Source organism: Mytilus trossulus, chromosome 8, assembly GCF_036588685.1.
Source record: "Mytilus trossulus isolate FHL-02 chromosome 8, PNRI_Mtr1.1.1.hap1, whole genome shotgun sequence".
Lineage (NCBI taxonomy): Eukaryota > Metazoa > Mollusca > Bivalvia > Mytilida > Mytilidae > Mytilus > Mytilus trossulus.
The window spans coordinates 80,132,493-80,157,329 of NC_086380.1; the positions used below are offsets into that span (position 1 = coordinate 80,132,493).

The 24,837-nt window shown below is 32.3% G+C and overlaps 1 protein-coding gene across 1 annotated transcript; it reads left to right on the forward strand.

Annotated features, from left to right (window-relative positions):
* The first annotated feature begins 4,647 nt into the window (after positions 1-4,647).
* Positions 4,648-18,511, forward strand: LOC134682165 (3 beta-hydroxysteroid dehydrogenase/Delta 5-->4-isomerase type 4-like). The gene is made up of 5 exons (XM_063541739.1): positions 4,648-4,730; positions 7,673-7,813; positions 15,122-15,286; positions 16,463-16,678; positions 17,874-18,511. Exons 2-5 carry the CDS (start codon positions 7,678-7,680, stop codon positions 18,431-18,433), a joined length of 1,077 nt encoding a protein of 358 aa, XP_063397809.1. The 5' UTR covers positions 4,648-4,730; positions 7,673-7,677; the 3' UTR covers positions 18,434-18,511.
* Positions 18,512-24,837: the final 6,326 nt, after the last annotated feature.

The window sequence follows — 24,837 nt, forward strand, 5'->3', positions numbered from 1 at the left end:
CAAACGGCTCAGCTTCCCCACTAAACCATATGTTATGGGTTTTGCCAATAATTGTGTCCTCAATATTAAGCAATTTTAGAGTTGATTTTTCTTTGGCGTCAGTTTTTGAGTTTGTCTAGCCAGAAAAAGTTCACAAATTTTGAGACCAGTTTTTTTCATTTATATTTACACGGAGGATTGACTAATAACTCGTGAGGAGATGGTAGTTTATATTTTTCTGCACCCTCAAAAATTATCATAAACCAGCTCTTAGAGTCCTTTTTTATAGCCAATTGTCTATTGCCAATATTACATTCAACAGAGTTTTTGTTCGCTACGATGTTTCATGGGCATGAAAAGTTTAATCACCATTCGTTTTTTTCTCTTTTCCTAGGGGTAAGGAAGTGATGTGTCAATTGAAACACGTATTAGATTATGGAATTGGTTAACTCTGTTTGTATCTGTATGTACCAGATTCATTTTGACGTGTGATAAAAATTTATGTTGAGTTTTAAAATATATAGGAAGAAGTTGTTTGGATGCCAATGAGACATTTCTCCATCTAAGTCAAACGGTCTTCAACACGGAGACTAGGGTCGTTTTTCAGACCTTGTTCATGTTTGCAGATAAGGTGAACACAATTAAATCAAATAATTTGCATTAGGTTCTCAATGAAGTTTAAATCATCCTTCCAGAGTCAACTGGTTATATCTAGAACTTTGTAATTATACGTGTTAGATCAGAACCTTTTAGGTATAATTATTAGAAATGAATAATATATCTGACATATATTCAAATATTTATAATTTACTAGGTAAATTAACGGACAAGTAATATATAATAATTCTGGAAACGTACACGTATACCTTAATTTTAGTAGCTAGTAGATCGAAACATAGTATTGGAACTTTTAAAAAACTGAGGGAACATTATATGTTCATTTGAAATCTTGAAAGGGCCATTAAGTGTTATCATTGTCCATCCAAAATATGTTTCCATTCTCTAACTTACGTTTCCCATAAAAAATACAAATTAAGTTCGAACTTTGGTGGGGTCACTTTTGCTGTTCTGTGGATATCTTTCTTTGAATCTTCATATATTTCGGAAAATAAATTACTGACTTTTTCTCTTCCATTCTCTAACTCCAGTTTGCCTCAACCAAATATTGTAAACCTTATAAACAATTCTAGTTACCACAAAACTGATATCAGGTTCAATTTTTGGTATGTTACTTTTTGTCTTTCTCATGGTATATCCTTTCATAAATATTATTTTTCCGTTTCCGTTCTCTACCTTTAGTTTGCCTCAACCAATTCTAATGAAACTAATACATTTACACAATGCTTATTAACAAATAACACAGATCAGATTCGAATATTTGTGGCTTCACTTTATCAGTTATGGTTATTATTTATAGCGTTATATGCAAACGGTCGCATCTTCTATGTCCAATTGACATATTATACATTCATTACTAAATTGCCGTTTGCAAATTTAGATCCAGTAAGTAAGTACGTTTCAGATTTGTGAGTATTCAACATCAAAAGTTTCGCTCACTTCATGGAGTCAGGATTGATTATGTTAAGTTAAAAACAAAACTCACAATTTTACAAGCCATAAAAGAAGGGCGAAAAATATCAGAGGGACATTCAAACTCTGGATTGAAAATAAACTGACAACGCCATGGCTAAAAATGAAAAAGACACTGACAAAAAATAGTTAACAAGACACAACATAGAAAACATAGAAAAGTAAAGACTAACCTCCCGCCCCCCCCAAAACATAAATTTCAAATTCAATATTTGGAAAAATCTTGGTTTAATAGCTTCTTTGTGAGCAGCAACACTCTATAAAGGAAATTATGATAGGAATTACAAGCCCGGGAATATCGTATCAACTGGGGGATATATAAACTCCGTATGCAAGTGCTGCTGGAATGTTGCTACATGGAAATGGAAAGTTCATAATTTGGAAGCTGAAGTTCTATCTTTTGTCGTTAAGTTTTGTTTCCAACCGACACTCGTTGTCAATTTCTAGATGTAAGTCAAGATATGAGGCATACTTAATTGTATCTGTTGTTAGATTCTCAATATTCAATAAATTATAATCATATCTAACATCCAAGGCAGTAAAATCAAATGTATTTTACAGTACTTACATTTTCTGGTGGAATCATCGTGTCATCCTGGTAGAAAGGTAAGGACGAATATATCAGAAATACATATCTATTGTTTCAGATGGGATTTTTATTCAAATCCTCTGATATATGTATTCCAATCTTCTGTGATAATTATTCCAGTCCTCTTAGATACTTATCAAATTTCTCTGGGATATTTGTCACAATGCTCTGGGATATTTATTCCAAATTGAATCCTATGTGGTTTTTGTTTCAAGCCTCTGGGATAATTATCCGAATCCTTTGGGATATTTATCATGCATATCCTCTTGAATATTTATTTAAATCCTCTGGGTTATGTTATCCAATCTTCTGGTTTATCTATTATAATCCTCAAGGATATTTGTTACAATTATCTTGGGTATTGAATTTTCCGGATGAATGCAAAATAATGAAAATGTTTTGCAGAGCTATGTCGATACCTCACCGTCCCTGCGAGTATCCTCGTTACTGACATGACTTATTAGAAAAGTTTCCAGAAATTGTTCGTAACTAAGTTTTGAAATTGTAAAATTTATAAAGTTTCGATTCCCTCAGGCAAATTTAACGTGTTGTTTTCTTTTTTTTGTTGAGAAAAATCAATTGCTTGATTGTTGGACATTTTCAATCAAATATGCATAATTTAAGGTTTTGGAAAATTTTCAGATTTGCTACACACTCATTGAAACATGTGTTCTAGGGTTTTGGCATCAATATAGTCTGGCGTACTAGTATGCGAGATTAGTATGGTCGGCCAATATTTCCAAGAAAAGATCCTATATTTATATTGATGATAATAGTGCTTTTCATCATAAGCAAGCCTAGATAATCCTTACATTCTTCCTCAAGATGTATTTTCCGTATTCAGAGAACTTAATTAAAAAAGTTTTTTTTCACCCTCATAAAACCATCAAGATTTACGTGTAAGACCTGCTACATGTACAAGTAATGATCAGAACATTCAATATCAATAAATCACCAGTATCAAACTAATTGATTTTATATAGATATACATGTAGTATGTTATCGTAAGTTGTAAATTATATTGTACAAAAAACGTACACGTGAGATCATTTCCGATTATTTGAATGTTATGTTTATGTGATCATGCAAAGAATTCTAGCGATGTATTTCTGTTTGTTCAATACGCACTTTTTGTTTTAAAAGAGAGATGAAGGAAGCCAAAGAAACATCCAAACTCATAAATAAAAGATGACAATAATCAAGGATTGTCCGTTTTGTTTTGTGCGTGTTTTTTTTAAAGTGTTGCTTTTTTTGTATATAATCGTTCATTTCCCACACTCGGAATAAAAACGTCACAGTACATGCAGTTATACTTATCAAATAAAACGTGGGTTGCCCAAAAATGAAACAGCAACAAGAAAAAACATCAAGAAGTCAACATACATTTAATAATAATAGACAAGCGCATCATAGTATCCCCTTTATCGTTCCAATAATAGACAAGCGCATCATAGTATCCCCTTTATCGTTCCAATAATAGACAAGCGCATCATAGTATCCCCTTTATCGTTCCAATAATAGACAAGCGCATCATATTATCCCCTTTATCGTTCCGTGTGTATGGCATGTTGAGTTTGTCATCAGGAAAAGCAAAAGATTTTACCATCAACACATTTAGAGAGAAAAAAACATAAAACTCAAAACACATTCAGATACAAAATTAGTATTAATGCTACACATGATGCTATAAGCGTCGAGGTTTCGGGTACATTGATGGATTTAAACAGCAGTGTTGGGTATATTAATAGGTATAACAAAAACACACATTGATAACACAAATTGCATATTATTGTGAAAACATTAATGATTTCATATGTTTCTTCACACGATATAGACAGCGGGGTGTCAATTTGTTCGCACCTACTGTTAGCTTGATTTTATTTCGTTGGTTGCTCTTACTTGACTGAATACCAGAATGTCCTACCATAGGATAGGTCAGCTGTCCTAACATAAAAGTAGACCATTGCGCTGTCCTGAGTTTACAAGGCCAAAAACACATCGTGGTGATTACATTGCAATGTTTAAAATAATATATATATATATATATATATTATAAAATTGAGAATTGAAAAAACGAAAACAACCCAATCAAAAAGCAGAAATCAACCAAATGCCATCAATTGTTATAAAGTTTGAAACTATTAATTAGCAGGACATACTATAAGGGATATATAAATTTTATTAATTATGTTTAATAATAAGTAAATATATCCAAAAATAAACAAAGTACATAATAAATCTGATTATTGCATCCTGTTTACTAGATTGTTTTAGTACAACTTTACACACGTTATCAGTAATTCCACCTTATACAATAATAATTAAAATTAACGTAGTAAATACAAGTTATTTCAATTAGCCTCTGATAGATGAATCCAGTACAATGTAACCGAGTTTATCAAATAACCAATGGTCACAAGATACGATCGGCGTTATCTGATGGACCCTATATCTTTAAATAATAAACTGAAATTTGTCAGTTTCGTATACTATTTCACGGTAAGGTACAGGTAGTTCTGTAAGCATAGACACTCGTACTAATTGTTCTATCGTTGGATCTCTTACTAACCTCGTAAGTGTTTGCGATTTATTATCAGTTAGAAACTTATATATTTATAAAAATAAAAAGATGTGGTATTATTGCCTTAAGAAAATGTGGTATCATTGCCATAAGAAAATGTGGTATTATAATTGCCATATTATAAGTACCCGGCCACGTCCACTTGTATTTTTGTCCATCTGATGAGTTAAGCCTTTTTCAACTGAATTTTATAGTTCGTTCTTATTTTATACTGTTATATCACTGGCCCAGGTTAGGGAGCGGGTTTGGATCTCGCTGACATGTTTAACCCCGCCACATTATTTATGTATGTGCTTGTCCCAAGTCAAAAGCCTGTAATTCAGTAATTGTCGTTTGTTTATGTGTTACATATTTGTTTTTCGTTCATTTTTTTACATAAATTAGGCCGTTAGTTTTCTCGTTTGAATTGTTTTACATAATCTTATCGGGGCCTTTTATAGCTGAATATGCGGTATGGGCTTTGCTCATTGTTGAAAGCCGTATGGTGACCTATAGTTGTTAATGTGATGTGTCATTTTGGTCTTTTGTGGATAGTTGTCTCATTGGCAATCACACCACATCTTCTTTTTTATATGTAAGAAAATAATGTGGTATAATTGTCAATGAGATAAATCTCTGGATCCACAAAAGACAAAATGACCTAGTAGCGTTTATCCGTATGGCCTTCAACAATGAGCAAAACCCATACCGCATAGTAATATCATAATCTGATATGTGGTGCAGATGTTTTATTTCTGTTTTTTATATATACAAAAATGAGAACATATGGACCTTAAGGTTGAATCTTTACAACTTTAAGAAAAAAAACTAAAAAAATGTCCTTTCGATTAATATGTTAAAAAAAAGTAGTGGTCTTAAAGTATTTATTAATAAACAGCTTAAAATATTAACAGAAAAAATCTGCAATTAATAGAATAAGTAGGGTTATGTGTGATGAAGGGAAATTGTATCCTCATTTTTAGAATAGACTAAAAAAAATATTCTGGAGATATATACATGTTCCATATTCAAGAGATATCTCTGAGAAAAAATACCAGTATAGCGAAGGTTAAATATCACGAGCCGCAAGTCGAAGGAAATTAAAGAAAAATGTATTAGTTTTTCGAAAATTCCCATCCTCGTCATAATATATATGTTTAATTGCACCGATAATTACAAGATACATGTATGTTGACTGTTGTATGTGTCTGGAATTGTCTAATATGTCAAAGCGGTATAATACTGTTACTTTAATTATTCATTCCTTATTTTATTGATTTTGTATCTACATCGTTTCATAGATCAAATGTATTCGTTCTGTGTATGTTCGCTTGTGTTAATATGTCTTTTGACTCCAATTGATATTGTATAGTATGTCTTTCTATGTGGGGTATTACACTTGTGTTTGAGAAAAGGGTGAAGGTTTGGTACCATTAAAACGAAAACCCGCTGCAATTGTTTGCACCTGTCCTTAGTCAGGAATCTGATGTTCAGTAGTTGTCGTTTGATGAGGTCTTTGATAAGTGTTTTTCGCACTTCGTTTCTTATATATATTAGACCGTTGGTGTTCCCGTTTAAATTGTTTTACACTAGTATTTTTTTGGGCCCTTTATAGCTTGTTGTTCGATATGAGCCAAGGCTCTGTATTGAAGACCGTGCTTCAACCTATACTGGCTTACTTTTATAAATTGTGACTTGGATGGAGAGTTGTCTCATTGGCACTCATACCACATCTTCCTATATCTATTTACATAAAACATGTTAAAGTTTCAAACACTTAAGCTTGTTAACACCATGCCTAGTTTAATTATTTATCTTAATTGAAATGTACAGATATGTTTTATTGTTGTCTTTAAAAAGATTAATGTAGCTTCACTATTTAAAGAAAACATATTTCTTTACCACCATGTTTTACATTTTAATTTCTTACTGGTTAATTTTGCATGCTATTAATTAACAATTAGCGAATAAGTATTTTTTAAAAGTACATATTCATAACCTTATTAATATAAATAACGTCTCTTGTCTCGAGTATGGTTTAACTTGTGACAGTGTAAATCAATTACGATGACTTTAAATATATTGAATCATACATACATAAAAATTAAAACAGTAAAACATTTATACGCAAGAGAGGAATTTGCATAAGTGACTAGTCGCTGTTATGTAATACTATAGACTGTTCTATATATGTCTATTAATAGATTTGGATAAATATCAATTAAACAATATGCTTTTAAGGATCAAATCACTGTTGTTTGATAAATGTCCAGTTGCAAATATTTCATTCACATTCAGGACGGAAATTCAATTACCGATAAAATTATAGATTTTGCACTTAGGGTTGATCGGGATAGGACGCGAATTTAAAACCATCACTTGTGAAAATTAAATTATGGATAGGGGATCATATGTTGCCTTGAAACAGGCCATATAGGGGGCCCCAAAAGGAACAATGCAATGGTTGTGTAACATCCAGAAGATGATACTATCCTTACACTTCCCCATTTCGATCAGACATGAGTTCGCTATTTTACACCGTACATCCAAACGAACGAACCTTTTTTTCTGCCCGCATTATAAGATTTCATCCATTATGAGGATGGTTCAGTTCGCGATTGCATCTTATAAAAACAAACTTTTAAGTCAAAATAGATGTATTTAACATATAATACACTATACTTCATTTCTGCAATGAAGATTTTAAATAATATATAATAAATAAGAATGCTGTTGTGGAAAAAATATATCTTAGAGTTCGAAAAAAAAAATGCGCTGGTACTTTAATAGCTAAAAAAAATAGAATGCAATATTTACACCGAATGAGATCCAACTAAATATCGTAGAAATTTTATTTTCATAGTTCTCAAGCAGCCTTTGCGCTGACCAAATCACTCAAGGTATGTTAAATTTAATGACAAAAATAAATATTTTGCTTTCAATATTTGTTGCAGATAAGATGTCTTCTACTGTTGTATTAGTTACGGGTGGGAGTGGATTCCTCGGCCAACATGTGATCAAACATTTACAGCTTCATTCCTCCAACCTAAAAGAAATACGTGTTTTAGACCTCGTTCCGTTTAGGAAAAAGCTTGGTAAGTACATACACGTTTAATCTAGCCGCATATTGCGCCTGGCAGGAGCCTCTAACTTTTGTTTGTCTAATAAAAAAAAAAAAGGAAGATGTGTTATGATTTCCCATGAAACACTCTTCACAAAAGACCAAATGACACAGAAATTAATAGCTATGGGTCAGCGTATAGCCTTTTACATATGCAAAGCCAGACCGCATAGTCAGCTACAAAAGGCATTGTGTGTTTTTTTTAATTCTCATTTGAGTTTAGGATGACGTTCATTTTCACTGATTGTGTTTAGGAGTCTACTGAGGCATGACTTTGAGTGCAGTATTTACTCGCTGCATTGAAGACCCATCGGTTTTTTGCTCTTTGGTCGGGTTGTTTTCTCTTTGACGCATTTTCCATTTCCATGCTCAATTTTATTCAACAAATGTGCACTGTTCAATTTTATGAAGGCTTAGATTCGAGTATAAATTCGAATGTTGGTAAAGGTGTCAACAAACAGTGGATCAGTTTATTATGTTAGGGGCCGTCTAAAACTTGCATTCGGTAAAAGCTGTTTGCTCCACGTGAAAGCATCAATGTGTCTTTTAGATGCAAAGCGCTGTTCCTTTATCTTTTGTGTGTTTTTGCCGTGCATGTACTGATTTTGTCTTTAGGATAGATAAACCCTTTTTTCTATTTGCCGTGTTTAGTTTTAAGTAACCAGCAATCCAATAATTCAAATTAAAATTCGTAACTACATAACGACTACCTTCTAACATTGGACAGTGCTGTGACTGCAAAACACAAGAACAAATTTAAAAGTCTGTTGCGATTGGCTAAATTGATTAGGTCTACTAGGCACGAATAATATTAACATGAAAACAATAGCCACACATCACAGAAATCATAAGTAGTACTAGATTTAATGAAAGCTTGTTCAAAGCCAATTACAACTTAGGCCAATAAATAAATCAAGTGCTCCAAGAAATAAAATTGATTTGTCAAGCCATCGTTTTGATCCCTATGAAGACTAATGCTAATATCTGCTTGTTCATTTACAACAAATATACAAAGACAAAAACGAATATACTGAGTAAACAATTTAGTGGCATATACTTGGTTACACTCACTTTATTTAAACTCTGGTGGATTGTGGTATCATTGGCCATAATTCAACATCTAATTTACTAGAGTTTACATAACACCTTGCTATTTTGTCAACACTCAGTCTGTCTATAGGAGAAGTTATTATACATAATAACTTTTTGTCATAAAGTTTAGATTAACATTGTCAGTCTTTCGGTTACCATTTCAACATTCATGTGGCAACCAGTGGTAAATCAAATACTCTTCGGGAACATGTCTTCGATTAATGAAGATAGAGTCCAGTACTTTTCAAACTTTTAAGAAACTTGTATTTGCATGCCCTAAATTAATAACACTGGAAATTATATAATATAAGATCTAGATTTGCCATACATTCAATTGAAGAGTGATCAATAGACTTAAAGCCCACATTCAGGTCACCTTTATTTCTTAAATTCCCCAAACAACTCAGTGAATTACATCTACTACATAAAAATTAAATATTATTACAATAAATCATTCAAACATTTAATTTCATTAATTTTTTTTAATATTTCGAATGCACATTCTACATGTATGCATATTACGAATCACACTATGTATTAGAAAAGACCGGTTTCAACTGGTTATCTTATTAACAACAAAAAGGAAGTACAAGATTGTCACATGTTAGGGCCTCAGCAATTTTTTTGAACTCAGCCACACCCCGTTTCAAGTCAGGTGCTTTGATTCAGTAGTAGTCGTGTGTTACTATATATCGTATTCGTTTTCCGTTTATTGATTTATACTTTCGTGACTTATTAAAACTTGCCATGTGATATGAGATTTGCACATTTTTAAAGGCTCAACCTACAATGTAGCTATATTTGCTTATTTCTTCCGGGTAAATTCTTCTCTAATAGAGAGTTGTCTTATTGTCAGTCATATCATATAGTCTCGTTTATTCTAGGTTTTTTTTTATCAATTCGATGCAATATTAATAAATAAATCTTTTCGTTACCTAAGAATTTAATGCTTCTTTTAATTATTGTATAAGGGTATAAAAGCTTTGACCGAAGCAAAATTATAAGTAGCGCGGAAACGGTTCCGCGCATTCTTTTACCAATGTACGCACGACCAACGTCTTTATACTACCATTTAAATTAATAAAACGAAGCATTCAGTTCTTTTTATTACATTGTTATGCAACAGCAAGGACTGTTATACTAATATAGTATAGTAGTCCATGTCCACAGCGATTAAATAAATAGACAATAATTTATTATATCAAGGATTTAGTTTATTATTCAAGCCAATAGTATAACATTTTCATGGATAGCACGCGTAACCATAACTGTTGTAGTGCATACGGAAATAAAATATGATATTGGAATGCCTTGCAATTGGTATCAGCCAATCAAAATTGCGGATTCTAATGTTATTATTATGGAAATCAGAGAAAAGATGAGTATCCTACTTTATATTTCACATTGCATATCTATATGTTAACCTTGACTTGTGCAATTATTTATCAGTCACATGTATAGAAGACAATATACATAATATATATTTGTCACGTGCACGTATCTTGAACAATCTTCGGATCTGACAACGGAGGTCGAAGGATCGGAAATTTTTAAGGAAATTGACTAATTAATTTACCATGGATCACTTCGTGGACACTTTTTATTCAAATGAAAGGAGATTTTGTTTTCGTCAAGGAGAAATATACCACACGAAAGTTAAAAAAAATCGTCATCACACGGTCTTTCACAATTAATGATAAGTCGCTTAGCACGATCGTGTCAAATCAAAACCGGAAACGTATACATAACCTGTTCGTGTGTTGTTTTATTTTTGTTAAATCTTGGATTTTTCTGACCTCATTTGAAAATTCTATTCTTAGGTTGTAGCGTATTTCATTTATTACAAATGACAAGTTAATACAGCTCAGTCCAAAGTTACATTTTAAAATTATTCTTCTAGACAGAAGTAAGAAATATGTGTCTGATAGAAAATAAAAAAAAAAGTAAATATCGACTTAGAAGCAAATTACATACCATACTTACTATAAAAACCGTTTTCTAAAACGAAAAGGAATATATGTGAATGTTATCCTTTTTAGGTGTTTACAGATTTTTTTTGCTGGTGCCTTACAGAAGTCAAATACATGTAAATGGTGCTAAAGTTGACACTTTTTCTGGAAGATAGGACCTTTTGAAATATCAATCATGACAAATAATTCCTTGCTTGCACTATAACAACTTTTACTAATCTTGAGAAAGATTTTAATACTACTGTAAATATAAGTTCATGGGCAATGACATCTCGGGTCGATTCGAAAACAAGTGATAATTTTTTTTATTTCATTATGATAATATTTTAGTAAGTTTTCTGAATATGAATTAGATTTTGAAAAAAAACAATCATGTTCACCTGGAGAAAAGTGATTCTCACCGCGCTAAAATTCAAGTGCTTAAGTCACGTGCCTTTCAACGATTTGGTTGCTAGTTGATGTATATTTGTTTTGGTGAATATTTGTCAGGAAAAACATTATTTTCTGTAGGAAATTGGATAAAAACAACTTCAGTTTTTTTTGTTTCGGTACACCATGTACATAATGGGTTTAATCAACCTTTGAAATACTGATTTTCATTTCGGCCGTTGTTTTCAGTAAATATCAGTTTTTTTTAATAAAACCACTATTTACCTCATCAAATGACGGTAATTGTATGGAATTGGTTTAAGCTGAAATCTAACATTTCCTTTCGATACATTAAAATTTAATCTGGAGTTATAGGTGGATTTTGATATCAACAATTTATCAATTTAAAGCTAACGCCAATCAGAAACCGCTGGTGTACATCATTGAAGACCGCACGGTGACCTATAGTTGTTAATGTCTGTGTCATTTGGTCCCTTGTGAAGAGTTTTCTCATTGGCAATCATACCACATCTTCTTATTTTTATGTCTATTCATTGCAGTTTATTGTTTGTTGTTTTTATGTGTCGAAAGTTACATGTTTTATTTATATGACAATACAAATTATTATTATTTATAACATGTGTCCATTAACCAGTGTATGATGATACTGGAAGGCTGTTTTGTTTATTGTTATAAAGTAATCGTTGTGTTGACGTTTGACCTGTATATATCTATTATATGATAAACAAGTCTACATTGAAAACAACGTTAAAACCTATGATTGCGTTTAATGAAAAACGCGATTTTTATAAGTGTGCGTGTAAAACAAATTTCGTGATAGGAGGGTTTAAATCATGGCAGCTTTTTCCATAGCGCCAAAACAGGGAAAAGTATTTTAAATTAACAAAAGGCATTTGACTAGCAGCTCGAACAACTGATGTTCTTAAACCCTGCTGTCTGCCATTGACGATTGCCAAATAAATTGATCACAAACTTATTAATATGTGAATATATCCAAGAAATACTTTCCACTGGACGGTCAGCAAACAATATCAATGGGATTCAATCACAAAACAGAAGAAAAACGCCATGTTCAGATATAAAAAATTTAATTTACGAAATCGAAATGGACATGTATAACTCTATTAATGAAAGTATAAATGGTTATATGCAAGAAATATTTTGCACTGTATTGTAAAAAATATATACTAGAAAAGTAAAGTTAGTTTATATGGGGAAACAAACACAATAAAGAATAAAAACCCGCCATATTCAGATACAAAAAAAGGTCAAATTATATAAATGAAAGACAATACGAATATAGCTGAAATGCTTTCCACTGGGCAATCATATAATTAGAATCGTTCATTCATACAAAACAAAAAGATGTTGTATACTTGACAAAAGAACAAAGGACATAGAAATAACACATCTATATTTCACTATACCGCCTACAACAATGAGCAAAGACCATACTACATAGTCAGTTATAAAAGGCCTCGAAAAAGACAAATTTTGAACATTTGAAACGAGAAACGTAACGGCCTAATTTATGGACAAATCAATGAACGAAAAACAAATATTTAACAGTCTATATATGGTATACAGACACGGTAAATTAATATAATATTGATGAGTAATATACGTCACAAGAAATTCAGATATTTCGATTAAAAACCAATCACTATTTCCTTATTGCACATCCATATGCATCTTAATGTCATATGCAATCAGACTGCATGTAACATCAAACAATAATAAAAGTCATTTCCGTCACTTTTCTACATATTGACATTAGATTAAAAAAAAAAGATGTGGTATGAATGAGAACGCCATTCACCTTAGACAAATGGCAAAGATGTAAGCAACAATTATACATTATGCAAGTCACCATATGACCGTCAACAATGAATAAAGACTATTTAAAGCGTCTACGAACAATGCCCGAGACTAAATTAAACCAATATGCTTATTGCATGCACACATTTCATTAACGATGTCCACTATTTAAATATTGTGGTCGGAAATTGAAAAATTTCCTGGAGGCGTCTTTGAAAGTTTACTGAGACTGAAATTTAAACCAATAGTTGATAACGCATCTTAATCGATGTCCAAGAGTGAAGTAATCAGGTCGGAAAGGGAAATAAAAAAGAAACAAAAAAATAGTGATTCAAGATATAAAGCTTTTAAGTCCTTGCGAAATTATACGCTGTGATCTATATTGACAGAAGAAGATTTTAAAGAAGCAGCTTAAACTATGGCATGTTAAACATGGGGTTGAATTAAATAAGTTACTATAAAATACTGTAATGTAATATCAATATAACTTAATATGTATAGTACATAAGTATCATATATCAGACGGATAATGTATCAAACTTATGACATTTATACACTTGTACCTTTCAACAGGTCCCACATTTTAAACCGGAAAGGTATGTCGATAAAGAATTGGGACATATCTATGACTATTCATCCGCGGAAAACCCGTAACGGGGTTATTGTATCGGATTGAAATAAATTTGACTCAGAAATCAGTTCACTAAACATGCAAATTAATATTCGATTGTTCTGGAGGACATTATGTTCTTTGGATACGTTCTTCTTAAACCATCTTTTTAAAAGAAAAAAAATGTTTTCCCCTTTTTCCTTATGCCTTCGAGGCTATGACACCTGATTATAATATTGTTTGTCCAAGAATTATTTCCCTCTTCATAATTATGGAACGCGCTATCTATATTTCTATTCACCGCCTGCGATATAAAAGGTGTTATTTGCTTTCAGTCTGTGCGTCCGTCTATATACTACATTCCTCTGATAGCAGGTTAAGGCTTTGGTTCAAGGTAGTTTATTGTGTTGTGGTCACATCACCTTGAAACTCAATATTAAATATGTTCAATATGATGTCCTTTTGACACATATTCTTGTTTATATAAATTGCAAAATATATTTACCACTATATTTGATGAACATTTATGAAAGATTTCAGCACTAAATGATTTGTCCGTTAAATGGATCAAATTTTTTTCATTGACAAATAAGTTTAACGATATCTAGGACATCGAATACGATGAAGACCAAAATGAAAAATCCAAATATAATTGACAAAATGGACAAACTAAAAAAAAAACGAAATATGTATTTCAAAATCCATTTTTTTTTATCTAAATATTTCGAAATTTATAAAAGTATTTTAGTGGGTTACGTGCTGATTACGCATGCGTTAGAAAGTTAATTTAATCTACAAATATTTGTATTATTTCCGTACATATACATGTACCCAGACAGGTAAACAATAAACAAGATAACTGTAATTAATGGAGACATATTATGTTATATCAATCAACTTTACCCCAGACAATTATTTATTTAACTTGTAAATTATGATAAATATATTTCAATGTACCAATGACCGTGTTTTTGTTATTGAACACTTTGTTATTAATATGCAGTTATCTTTAATTTGTAGGCACGTGCATATTCATATGATTAAGAATGACGTAAATAATATTCAGAGTCCATAAGATTACAAAAGTTCAGGATGACAGGCATTTTTTTACCATAGAACTTCTAAATACAAAACTTAAGGTCACTACATAATATAACCCTTATTTCTATCTTTAATATAATGGATACTCCAGATTCCTCCACCAATACAAACTGATCGTCACAAATTACAAACTATAGCTCACAGTACTGAAGGTAGTGTTAACCACAAACCAATCAATCAAGTGCAAATTCTCTTGTGCTTTCTCGACTTTCCAGGGTACTATAATTCTACAATGGCAACCACTAACAATGGTTGTATTCCACTTTATACTATTGTTCACAAAATCAAATTTTCTTTTCAGATTATAAAGAATCTTTCCCAGTTCGTTCTTTCATCGGAAGTATCACTAACAAGAACCTTGTAAGTGAAGCGTGTAAAGGAACAGATGCTGTGCTCCATATAGCGTCACTAGTCGATTCCACATTGTTTCCTAATGAGAAGGCTTTACAAGAAGTTAACGTTAAAGGTAAACTACTATTTTTAAGTAAGAAGAAAACCCTATTAATATCTGTGGCGGATCCAGAATTTTATGTAAAAAAAGGGGGGAATACATATAAGTCTAGGCGTGGTCTAGGTAGTCCAACTGTTGTGTTAATAGCCTGTCAATATTCAGGTTTAGAGTTCGATTCCTGCACGTTCGACTCAAAACTCAAATCTTAAAAGATTATTTATATAATTTAGTTTCCCTGTGGGTCTCTGCGGACATTTTGCCTTCATCGAATCATAAAAACTGACCGCCACGAATTAAATAATAGTGATGAAAATGGCACAACACACTGATAAATAAACCTATTCACATTTAGATATTCCATATTTCTAAATACATAAAAGAACATATTTTTTATCATAATAAACTAAAAGAAACTTTAAAACATACAAGCAAGTACGCGTAAAGTTACTCGCCGTAGTTTATTCTTGAGAACATAGAACAAGAAACACGTCTGACTTATTATCATAATAGGTGGCACTTTAAGGACTTAAATGCAAATACATATATTGTAACACTTAAAATAACACGTAAAGTTATACATGCACGTCTTAGTTTATGTATCGTCTCAAGAGACCAAACAATGAACAAGTAACACGTCTGACATACATAAACAAAATCAGTGGCATTTCAAAATCAAAATTGCTAATGCACATAAGTTACAAGTAAAGTAACACGTCGAAGTTGATGACTGTGCATGTTGTCTGGCGAAAAACATAGAACAAATAACACGTATGACATACATGTATTAGCATTGACTAAATCATTTGAATTAAGTTCAAAGAGTATTTGTGCATCGTAAGTACAATCCGTCATGTAACTAGACTAAGTGTTAGCATGATACTAATTTTCTACTTTTTGATCTACTTATTGTTGTGATCTTTACGTCCAGTGGCATGCAAACAAAAAAGTAGGTCTTTAATGCACATAGAAATGAATAGAATCCCTCTCTCGGGGATTTTCCATTGTCAATAATTATTACAAGTGTCATAATAGTCGCATGTAACCTACATGTAGGTTTAAGCTTAAATAACATTAAGTTGACTCCACAAAAAAATCATCAGATATATAAACTCAAAATGTATACTTTTTGAGATGGTCTCTGTACTGACAAAAACTATTTAAAGTATAGATTTGTCTTCTTTAATGTTTTAGGCACGGAAGTAGTATTAGAGGCATGCAAAGACAACAGTGTTCCGATTCTTATATACTGCAGTTCAATTTCAATTTATGTTGGGCATGATGAAGTCAAGAAGGGAACGGAGACAACAGTACCTATACCACACAAGTTTATGTTTGAAAAGTATGCCAAGACAAAGCTTAAAGCTCAAAATATGGTGCTAGGCGCCAATGGAGATATTTTGAAGAATGGTAAATAAACTTCTATACTTATATATAGTAATACGTATTTTTTAGGGGCAAGCTGAAGGACAACTACGGGTGCGGGAATTCTGGTTACATTGAAGACCCATTGGTGGCCTTCGGCTGTTGTCTGCTCTATGGTCGGGTCATTTCCTTTCACAATTTTATTATAAATTAAACAATCGTGAAAACTACAAATGCCAACAAAAGGAAGCTGAGAATAGAAAAGAAGAATCCGTCAAAGAAAACCCGACCAATGTGTCTTCAATTCAAATGTCGACAAAATGATATGCTTCATAAATATAACATGAAGCCATTGTCATTTGTTTTTGTTGTTATATGTCACAAACTGTAAAGTTTATATGGCAAATAATAGCAATAAAACTTTTAATTGAATTGTTTTAGAATTTAATCTTTTCTACATGATTATTCGTACGGGTTTAAATTACTACTACTCGTAATTAATATTTAGTCTTTGCTCTTATGTTGTTTTTGTATATTTTTTTTCTCAAAAACGAAATACTGAGATTTAATATTTACAACGGACGATGTTTTAGACATCTTAAACCTGACGACTAATATTTCCTATACCACGTCGTCTACATTCTCTACGTTTTCTATAAGGGATATAGATATGAGAATGGAAGCGGAGAATGTGACAAATCAACAACAACCCAGCCAGTCCAAAGCCCCTATTGGGTCTTCAACGCAGCGAAAAAATCCCACACTCGGAGGTCGGCTTCAGCGGGACCTTTTAACAATAATATTTACTAGTTAATAAATGATTGTTTTACTATTTGAAATACATTTTTAGATTCATGTTCATAAAATAACATGTCTTGGTAAGAGTCGTTGTGATAGTTGATATAATCTTTTATACTAAGCTTTTTTGAAATGGAAGAAACGCAGATTATTTCATATTCTAGCTCATTCAGCTTAGCATTTTCCTCGGCATGTACTTTCTGCTATCACCCCAAGATTTTAGTGGGGTTCATGTTGCTTAGTCTTTAGTTTTCTATGTTGTGATTTGTGTACTTTTGTTTGTCTGTCTGTTAGCTATGACGTTTTCAGTTTATTTTCGATTTATGAGTTTGAATGTCCCTCTGGTATCTTTCGCCCCTCTTTTCCTAACAAAGGGTATCCTTATCAAAATCCAAATTCATTTATTTCATGTATTACATATATTTCTGTACTTTAAATCCAGGAAAAGAGCTAAAGACATGTGCTATACTGCCATTAGCAATGTATGGAGAACTAGACATCAACCTTGTATACCAGTATGTATCGCACGTGAAGGGTACTCTGATACCACGCATTCCAAAGCTCGGTAAAATGGAAGCTGAAATTCAAGTGTCGTACGTCGGTAATGTAGCAATGATGTTCGTCAAGGCACTGGAAGTCATGCGCAAAGGGGTAGACATAGGTGGAGAATATTTCTATGCTGCAGACGACACCCCTCTGCAGACGTTACCAAGTTTGTTACAACCTTACCTAGATGGAACAGGACATTCGTTTTCCTCGTGGTATATTCCATTATGGCTGGTGTTGATCCTCGTTATTATTGTGCAAATTGTGATGGGCCTTATAAGACCGTGGAAAAAAGTAAACACATATTTCAACATAGAAGGAATACGCTTCCTGAATAAAACCTTTCACGTGACTTATGAGAAAGCCACTCGAATCCTTGGATACAAACCAATATATAACCTTGAGTCCTCTATCAACAATTCAAACGTTTATTATAACAGCGTGCTGAACAAATAACTGGAGTACTTCTGAAGACGTGAACCAACTCACATCATGAATTATTGAAAGAGATTAAATCAATAGACCATATACTGACTCCACAGAAATGCTTCTTGCATTTTGCGAGTTGCAAAGTTTGATTTTTTAAAGACATGTATACAGGTGTAATTTAAGGGTCGCCACTGAAGCCTATAAAAGGTTGTCGCGGTAGAAAGACCCGTGACTCGCTGATCGAGCAAACCTTAACTTAAGTCAGGAGAAGGAATGTTAAGACGTTTTAGTTTGTGCCATACTTAATGAATTCTTCTAAGAAGTGCATAAACAGATTCTACTAAAATGCACTGTAAATTACTGTAATGTTTAAATCTTACTTTTTTATCCGAATCTCACTATTAGAGATGAAAAAATAACATGTACGTGGTAGGAAATTGGTAAAAACTAAGATTTTATAATAATATCATTCTACATTCGTCTTCGGAATAACTGGCTCTGCGGTTACTACTGTTGCCTTTATTTATCTGCACCAGAATCATAAATAATGCATATAATTATTAGACATTCGTACGGTATGCGATTGAATCATCCGAGGCCATAATAAATCCGAATATAAAATATATCACAATTACATTAAATATTTGTTTTATTAGGATTTCAATAATTTTGATTGACAGTTAAAATTATTCGGTGATCAAACTTGTATTTTATGCTCCAATAAAAATCAATATCCATGAAAATGCGTAGGAATATTTAAAATAAAACGAAAGAAACTAATTTGTCTTGCAATTTCCTGATTTAAATATTAAAATGTAATGATAATTTATTGCTTTCATGTGTATCATTGTTAAGTTCTACATGGTTGGACATGCGTTGACCGTGCGCACATTTGTACTAAGTTTCTTATTCATAATGTATATGACCATTTCTAATTTTTTTATAATTTTTTCTTTGCGCTTTTTTAAGCTGATAATTTAGTTTTGTTTTTAAGAAAATGACATCTAAGAGTATTTGAATTCTTGGTTATGCAAGTGTATTGTAATATATTATTGTTTAGAAATTGAAGTTTTAATTTTCAAACGGGGTCAGTTATACCGAATTTGCCATTTTGATACATGATACATATTTTGAATTGTTTCCAATAACAAATTAAGCTAAATATGTGTTTATCTCGATTTTAATTTAAAAGTATTTCAATTATGCAATTGCCTGCTCTGACGTTAAAAAAGAGCAAATTTATTTCATCTTCCTATATTATTTATATATTGTTTGAACTGCAATTTAAATATATGTAATGCAAAAAACAATGCAATTTGTAAAAATATTATCTCTATGTTATTTATTTATTTATTTATGTGTTATTTATTTGTGTATTATTTATTGTTATATATGATGTCAGGACTGTATGCACAAACAATGCAATGTTTACTAAGTGCTATTTTTATAACAATGTAATATAATGTATACTTTTTATCGCACAAGTCAATGCAATTTTGTGACAAAAGTCTACTTATTTGTTTTATTATTCAAAAATTATTTGTATGTGTTAAAATTATTCTATAAGGAATTTTCATTTTTGTATAATTTCAAGTTGATTTATGTGATGACTACACAAGAATTTTTCCGAATTAGTAATATTATCAAGTTATAATTGTAACATATTTATGATATTTATAGTGTTATTATATAATGTTTATAATGACAATAATGACAGCAGAATTTGTCAATGATTTATAAGAAATAAAATTTTATATGTATTTGTGTTTTGGATTCCACGCCAGATTGTAACAAAACGACTTTAAAGAACCTTTACTACAATGTTTGCTGTACAGTAAAATCTAATGGATTATCAGTAAAAAATAGCAGTATCGTGTGGCAACTATTAGTATCGTTTGAAACATTCATTCTAAAGAGGAAACAAACACAGTCAACATGCATGTTTTGTCTTGCTGAAGTTTACGTTGTATCTTTTTTTTTGTGTGACACTGCTAATTGGCTAACTCATTATCAAATTTAATTTTGTAAGAGAGGCAAAAGAACATCAAAATAAATTGACAATGCTATGGCCAAAAAAGACCAATGACGACCACCCTAATTGAAACACAACACAAAAAACTAAAGAATGAACAACTACAACCCCATCACAAAAAGGGGGTTATTCCAGGTGCTTTAAATGGCAAGCACGTCCTACTCTAGCTGTTGTTCATGTAAGTACACACCAAGTCATAAGTTTTATTCTGTACAGAAAAGATTTAAAAGAGGTTCCAAGAAATATAAAAATGATTAAAAGGAAAGAGTTTTGCCAAATTGGTGTAAAAAGTAAAATCACAAAAATACTGAACTGAACAATCCCTGAAGAGATCGAAAATCGTCGGAAACATTTAAACCTAGTCGTTCAAAAAGCTCTACAAGAAGAAAAACAAGCTAAAATAGTCAAAGACAAACTATTCGTCATTAGTAAACACGATCAAAATACAGGATCAGAACAGAATACAGCATCTGAGTACAGAGGGCCCTCTTAATAGTCAACGGCAAATTTATAGATGTCTTCCAATGCCACACTGTTTAAAAAAAAGGCAAAACAAGTCATCTTATACGAACGATATTTAAATGTGTCTTGTATAAACGTTAAATTGTTAAATCCAGTGGCATTTCATTCTTATAACGTAAATCGTTAGAAAGAAATACAAAGTTCATCAAAATCGCCCGTGATTTGTTTAGTGTATTCAACTCAATATTTCAGATAAATCAGACAAGATTGTCGGATGTGTTTAAATACATGTACAGAAAAAAGCAGATATGTGTAATGGTGGTTGCTTTCTCTAGAGGTCTTCCTTATTTATACAAAACTATTATACACATGTTATATGCATATTTATTTACTATTATTTGTGCAATTTCCAACGGGGCGCAGCCATTTCCGGTCGGGATATTTAAAGTTTATTATAAGTACTCCGATCCCGGTGATAGACAGACCTGGTAGCAGACGGTACAACCAGGTAAAACTATTAGGAGTAACACAGAATATAAACATTTAGTTTAATATGTACATGTAACTAAGAATATTTTAAACACCACCATGCACTCCCGTAAACTTTTTACGGTTTGATGTATTACAAATAATGCATTTGTTAGATATGTCAAATAAACCATTATAGTAATCGAAACAGCACGTTAACCTACAGGAGACGTTATGGCATGAAGACGCATATAAAAGATGTCCATAGAAAAGCAGATTAAATGAGTGTAGAAGATCCGACAAGTAAATGTCGCAAGACAGTAATGGAAAACACAGGCTTTATTCATCCAGGGTTTCTTACTTTCAGCGGTAGGACTGTTAAAACTGCTTCATCTTAAAAGTAAAATCTTCTTGTCCTCATGGTGTGGCTATACAAAAATGTAAAATCACAAAAATATTGAACTCAAGTGCAAAATTCAAAACGGAAATCCCTAATCAAATGGCAAAATCAAAAGCTTAAACACATCAAACGAATGGATAACAGCTATCAAATACCTGACTTAGAACAGGCATTTTCAATTTCTTACGTAGACAATGGTGGATTGAACCTGATTTTATAGCTAACTAAACCCCAAATCTGTTTGACAGTCGCATCAAATTCCATAATATTGACAACGATGCGTGAACAAAACAAACAGACACAATAGGTAAAAATGTCAAATATACAGCAGTAAACATTTTGTTATAATCGTAATCACTAAAAAAGACAAACAAATATGTAACATAGAAACACAACATGGCATATAGACCAAGCATATTAAAAAAAAATAAAGACAAGCATACACAAATTTGCCATAGAACAAAAACGCAATGACAGGAATTATGGGAACATCTTTTTGATAATTATCATTTTAAAATTGCGGTTGAACTTTTGAAGTACAGATGGCCGTTTAACTATGTCAAAGATACACTGCCCGACCCCACACACGTTGACAAAATTAAGTTTTATTGATTACTAAATTTCTGACCTTGGAGTTATTTACAGTCTTTACCTTACCTTACCTTTGTTTCTGGATTGGTCCTAATTTTCGTCGTTAAATTTGAAGAAGTACAATCAAATTCATCGGAAGAAGACGAAGATTGATTAAGAAGCTGTCATTAACTCTTTATCAAATGCCACGTCTATGTAGCTAGTTGTCCAGTCCAAGCCACTACTAGCACCTCATCAATAACTAATATCTCGTCTCTGTCCGCCGCATCAATCCCATATTCTCCGTCTATAAAAGCTGCCTCATTAAATGCTTCGATGAATCCACATGAATCTGAATACACTGTGACCGTGTTCTATGTCTTCATCTGCTAGTCACGTCATCAGTCTGCAAGATAACCGTCACCGTAACCGTTATCTTGGTTATCGCTTCCCCAATAGATGTAGCTTATCAAACTACAAGTTTGGAATTAACTCCAACTGTTCTGCCACCAATTCCAGAAATAAAGGAGTGGATGGCGATATCAGCTGGATGTGCCTGAGTATACCGTTTACGCGAAAAAGAGAGGCAGTTAAACAAAGATTGGACGATGAATGGAAGGAACCAAATTTGAGGAAGAAAGAAAGTTACGCGGTGACTTGGAGTCAGAAAACAAGAGAATTACACGAGAATTAAAGGAGAATATGTGGAGGGAAATCATTTATTTCTAACCGAACAGTAACCTTATTCATTTCTAAAGTTCAAAATAAGAAAAATATCTAACTGATTTCAAAACAATTCTTCTGAGATCAGTGGACGAGCCCAAGGCACAATGTCATGGGAATGACTATTTCTGATAACTTCGATTTCAAAGAACACATTAAGCCGTCAAAGTTTTAATAATGGTTTATTTGATGTATCTTACAAATGGATTATTTTGATTGAGCCATTTTTTGATTGAGTTAAGTCTGCTAATTGATATTTTATCGTATGTTTTTATATGTTGTGATGTTATGCTATTGTTTCAGAAAAAGGGAGAAGGTTTGGGCCCATTAAAACGTTTAATCCCGCTGCAAATGTTTGCACCTGTCCTAAGTCAGGAATCTGATGTACAGTAGTTGTCGTTTGTTTATGTAATATATACGTGTTTCTCGTTTCTCGTTTTGTTTATATAGATTAGACCGTTGGTTTTCCCGTTTGAATGGTTTTACACTAGTAATTTTGGGGCCCTTTATAGCTTGTTGTTCGGTGTGAGCCAAGGCTCCGTGTTGAAGGCCGTACTTTAACCTATAATGGTTTAATTTTTAAATTGTTATTTGGATGGAGAGTTGTCTCATTGGCACTCACACCACATCTTCCTATATCTATTTCATTTATTTGTAATACGTTAAAGCGCTACAAGTTTACAGGACTGCATGATGGTGTCTTAAATATTTTTAGTTACCTAATAATCTAAAGTTTGTTACCTTTTTCATAAAACAAAAAGATAGTTGAACTATCTGGAAGAAAACATCGCATGCTTAAAGACAGTTGATGGATTCATGGCTGTCCTCCCAACATGGCTATCAAACTTGTAACATTGATACGTACACTGACAGGACATCAATACATCATTAAATATAATAAATAAAGGCAACAGTAGCATACCGCTGTTCAAAACTCATAAATCCATGGACAAAAAACAAAATCGGGGTAACATACTAAAACCGAGGGAAACGCATTAAATATAAGACGACAGAACACTAAAATGTAACACACACAGAAACGGACCGAGCATCAGACAAAATCCCACGAGAATAACAATGTAACATCAAAACCAAATACATGAATTTGGGATAGACAAGTACCGTGACACGTCTTATCGCAATGTTAATTTACACGCAAAAATAAGAGAAAACAAACGACGCAACGTTAAAATGTAATACACACAGAAACGAGCTATAATATAACAATGGCTATATTCCTGACTTGGTACAGGACATTTTTAAAGGAAACAATGGTGGGTTGAACCTGGTTTTGTGGCATCCCAAACCTTGCACTTTTATGGCCATGTGAAATATAACATCAAAATGACAACACAACACCACATGACTACAATATAAATAAATTGGAGAACACAATTGACAAAGAATCACACGAACAACAGCCAACAAAAGGCAACAAGTTCAAAATTAGTTATTCTTTTTTTTTTTACTTAATAGAAGGTTTTAAGAAATTTAAGACACTAGTTATAATGGTAGGTATGATGAGGATGATGTTGAAAAATGATCTAGAGGGGTCTTCAAAATGAGTTGAACAGATTCTTATATAGATGACTTTTTTGATATTTGTTATAAGCTTGGAATTACCTCCAACTGTACTGCCACTAATTCCGCAAATAAAGAAGGAGTGGGGGTGATATCATCTGGATGTGCCTGAGTATAGTTTACGCAAAAAGGGAGGCAGTTAAACAAAGATTGGACGATGGATTGAAGGAACCAAATTTGAGAAAGAAAGTTACT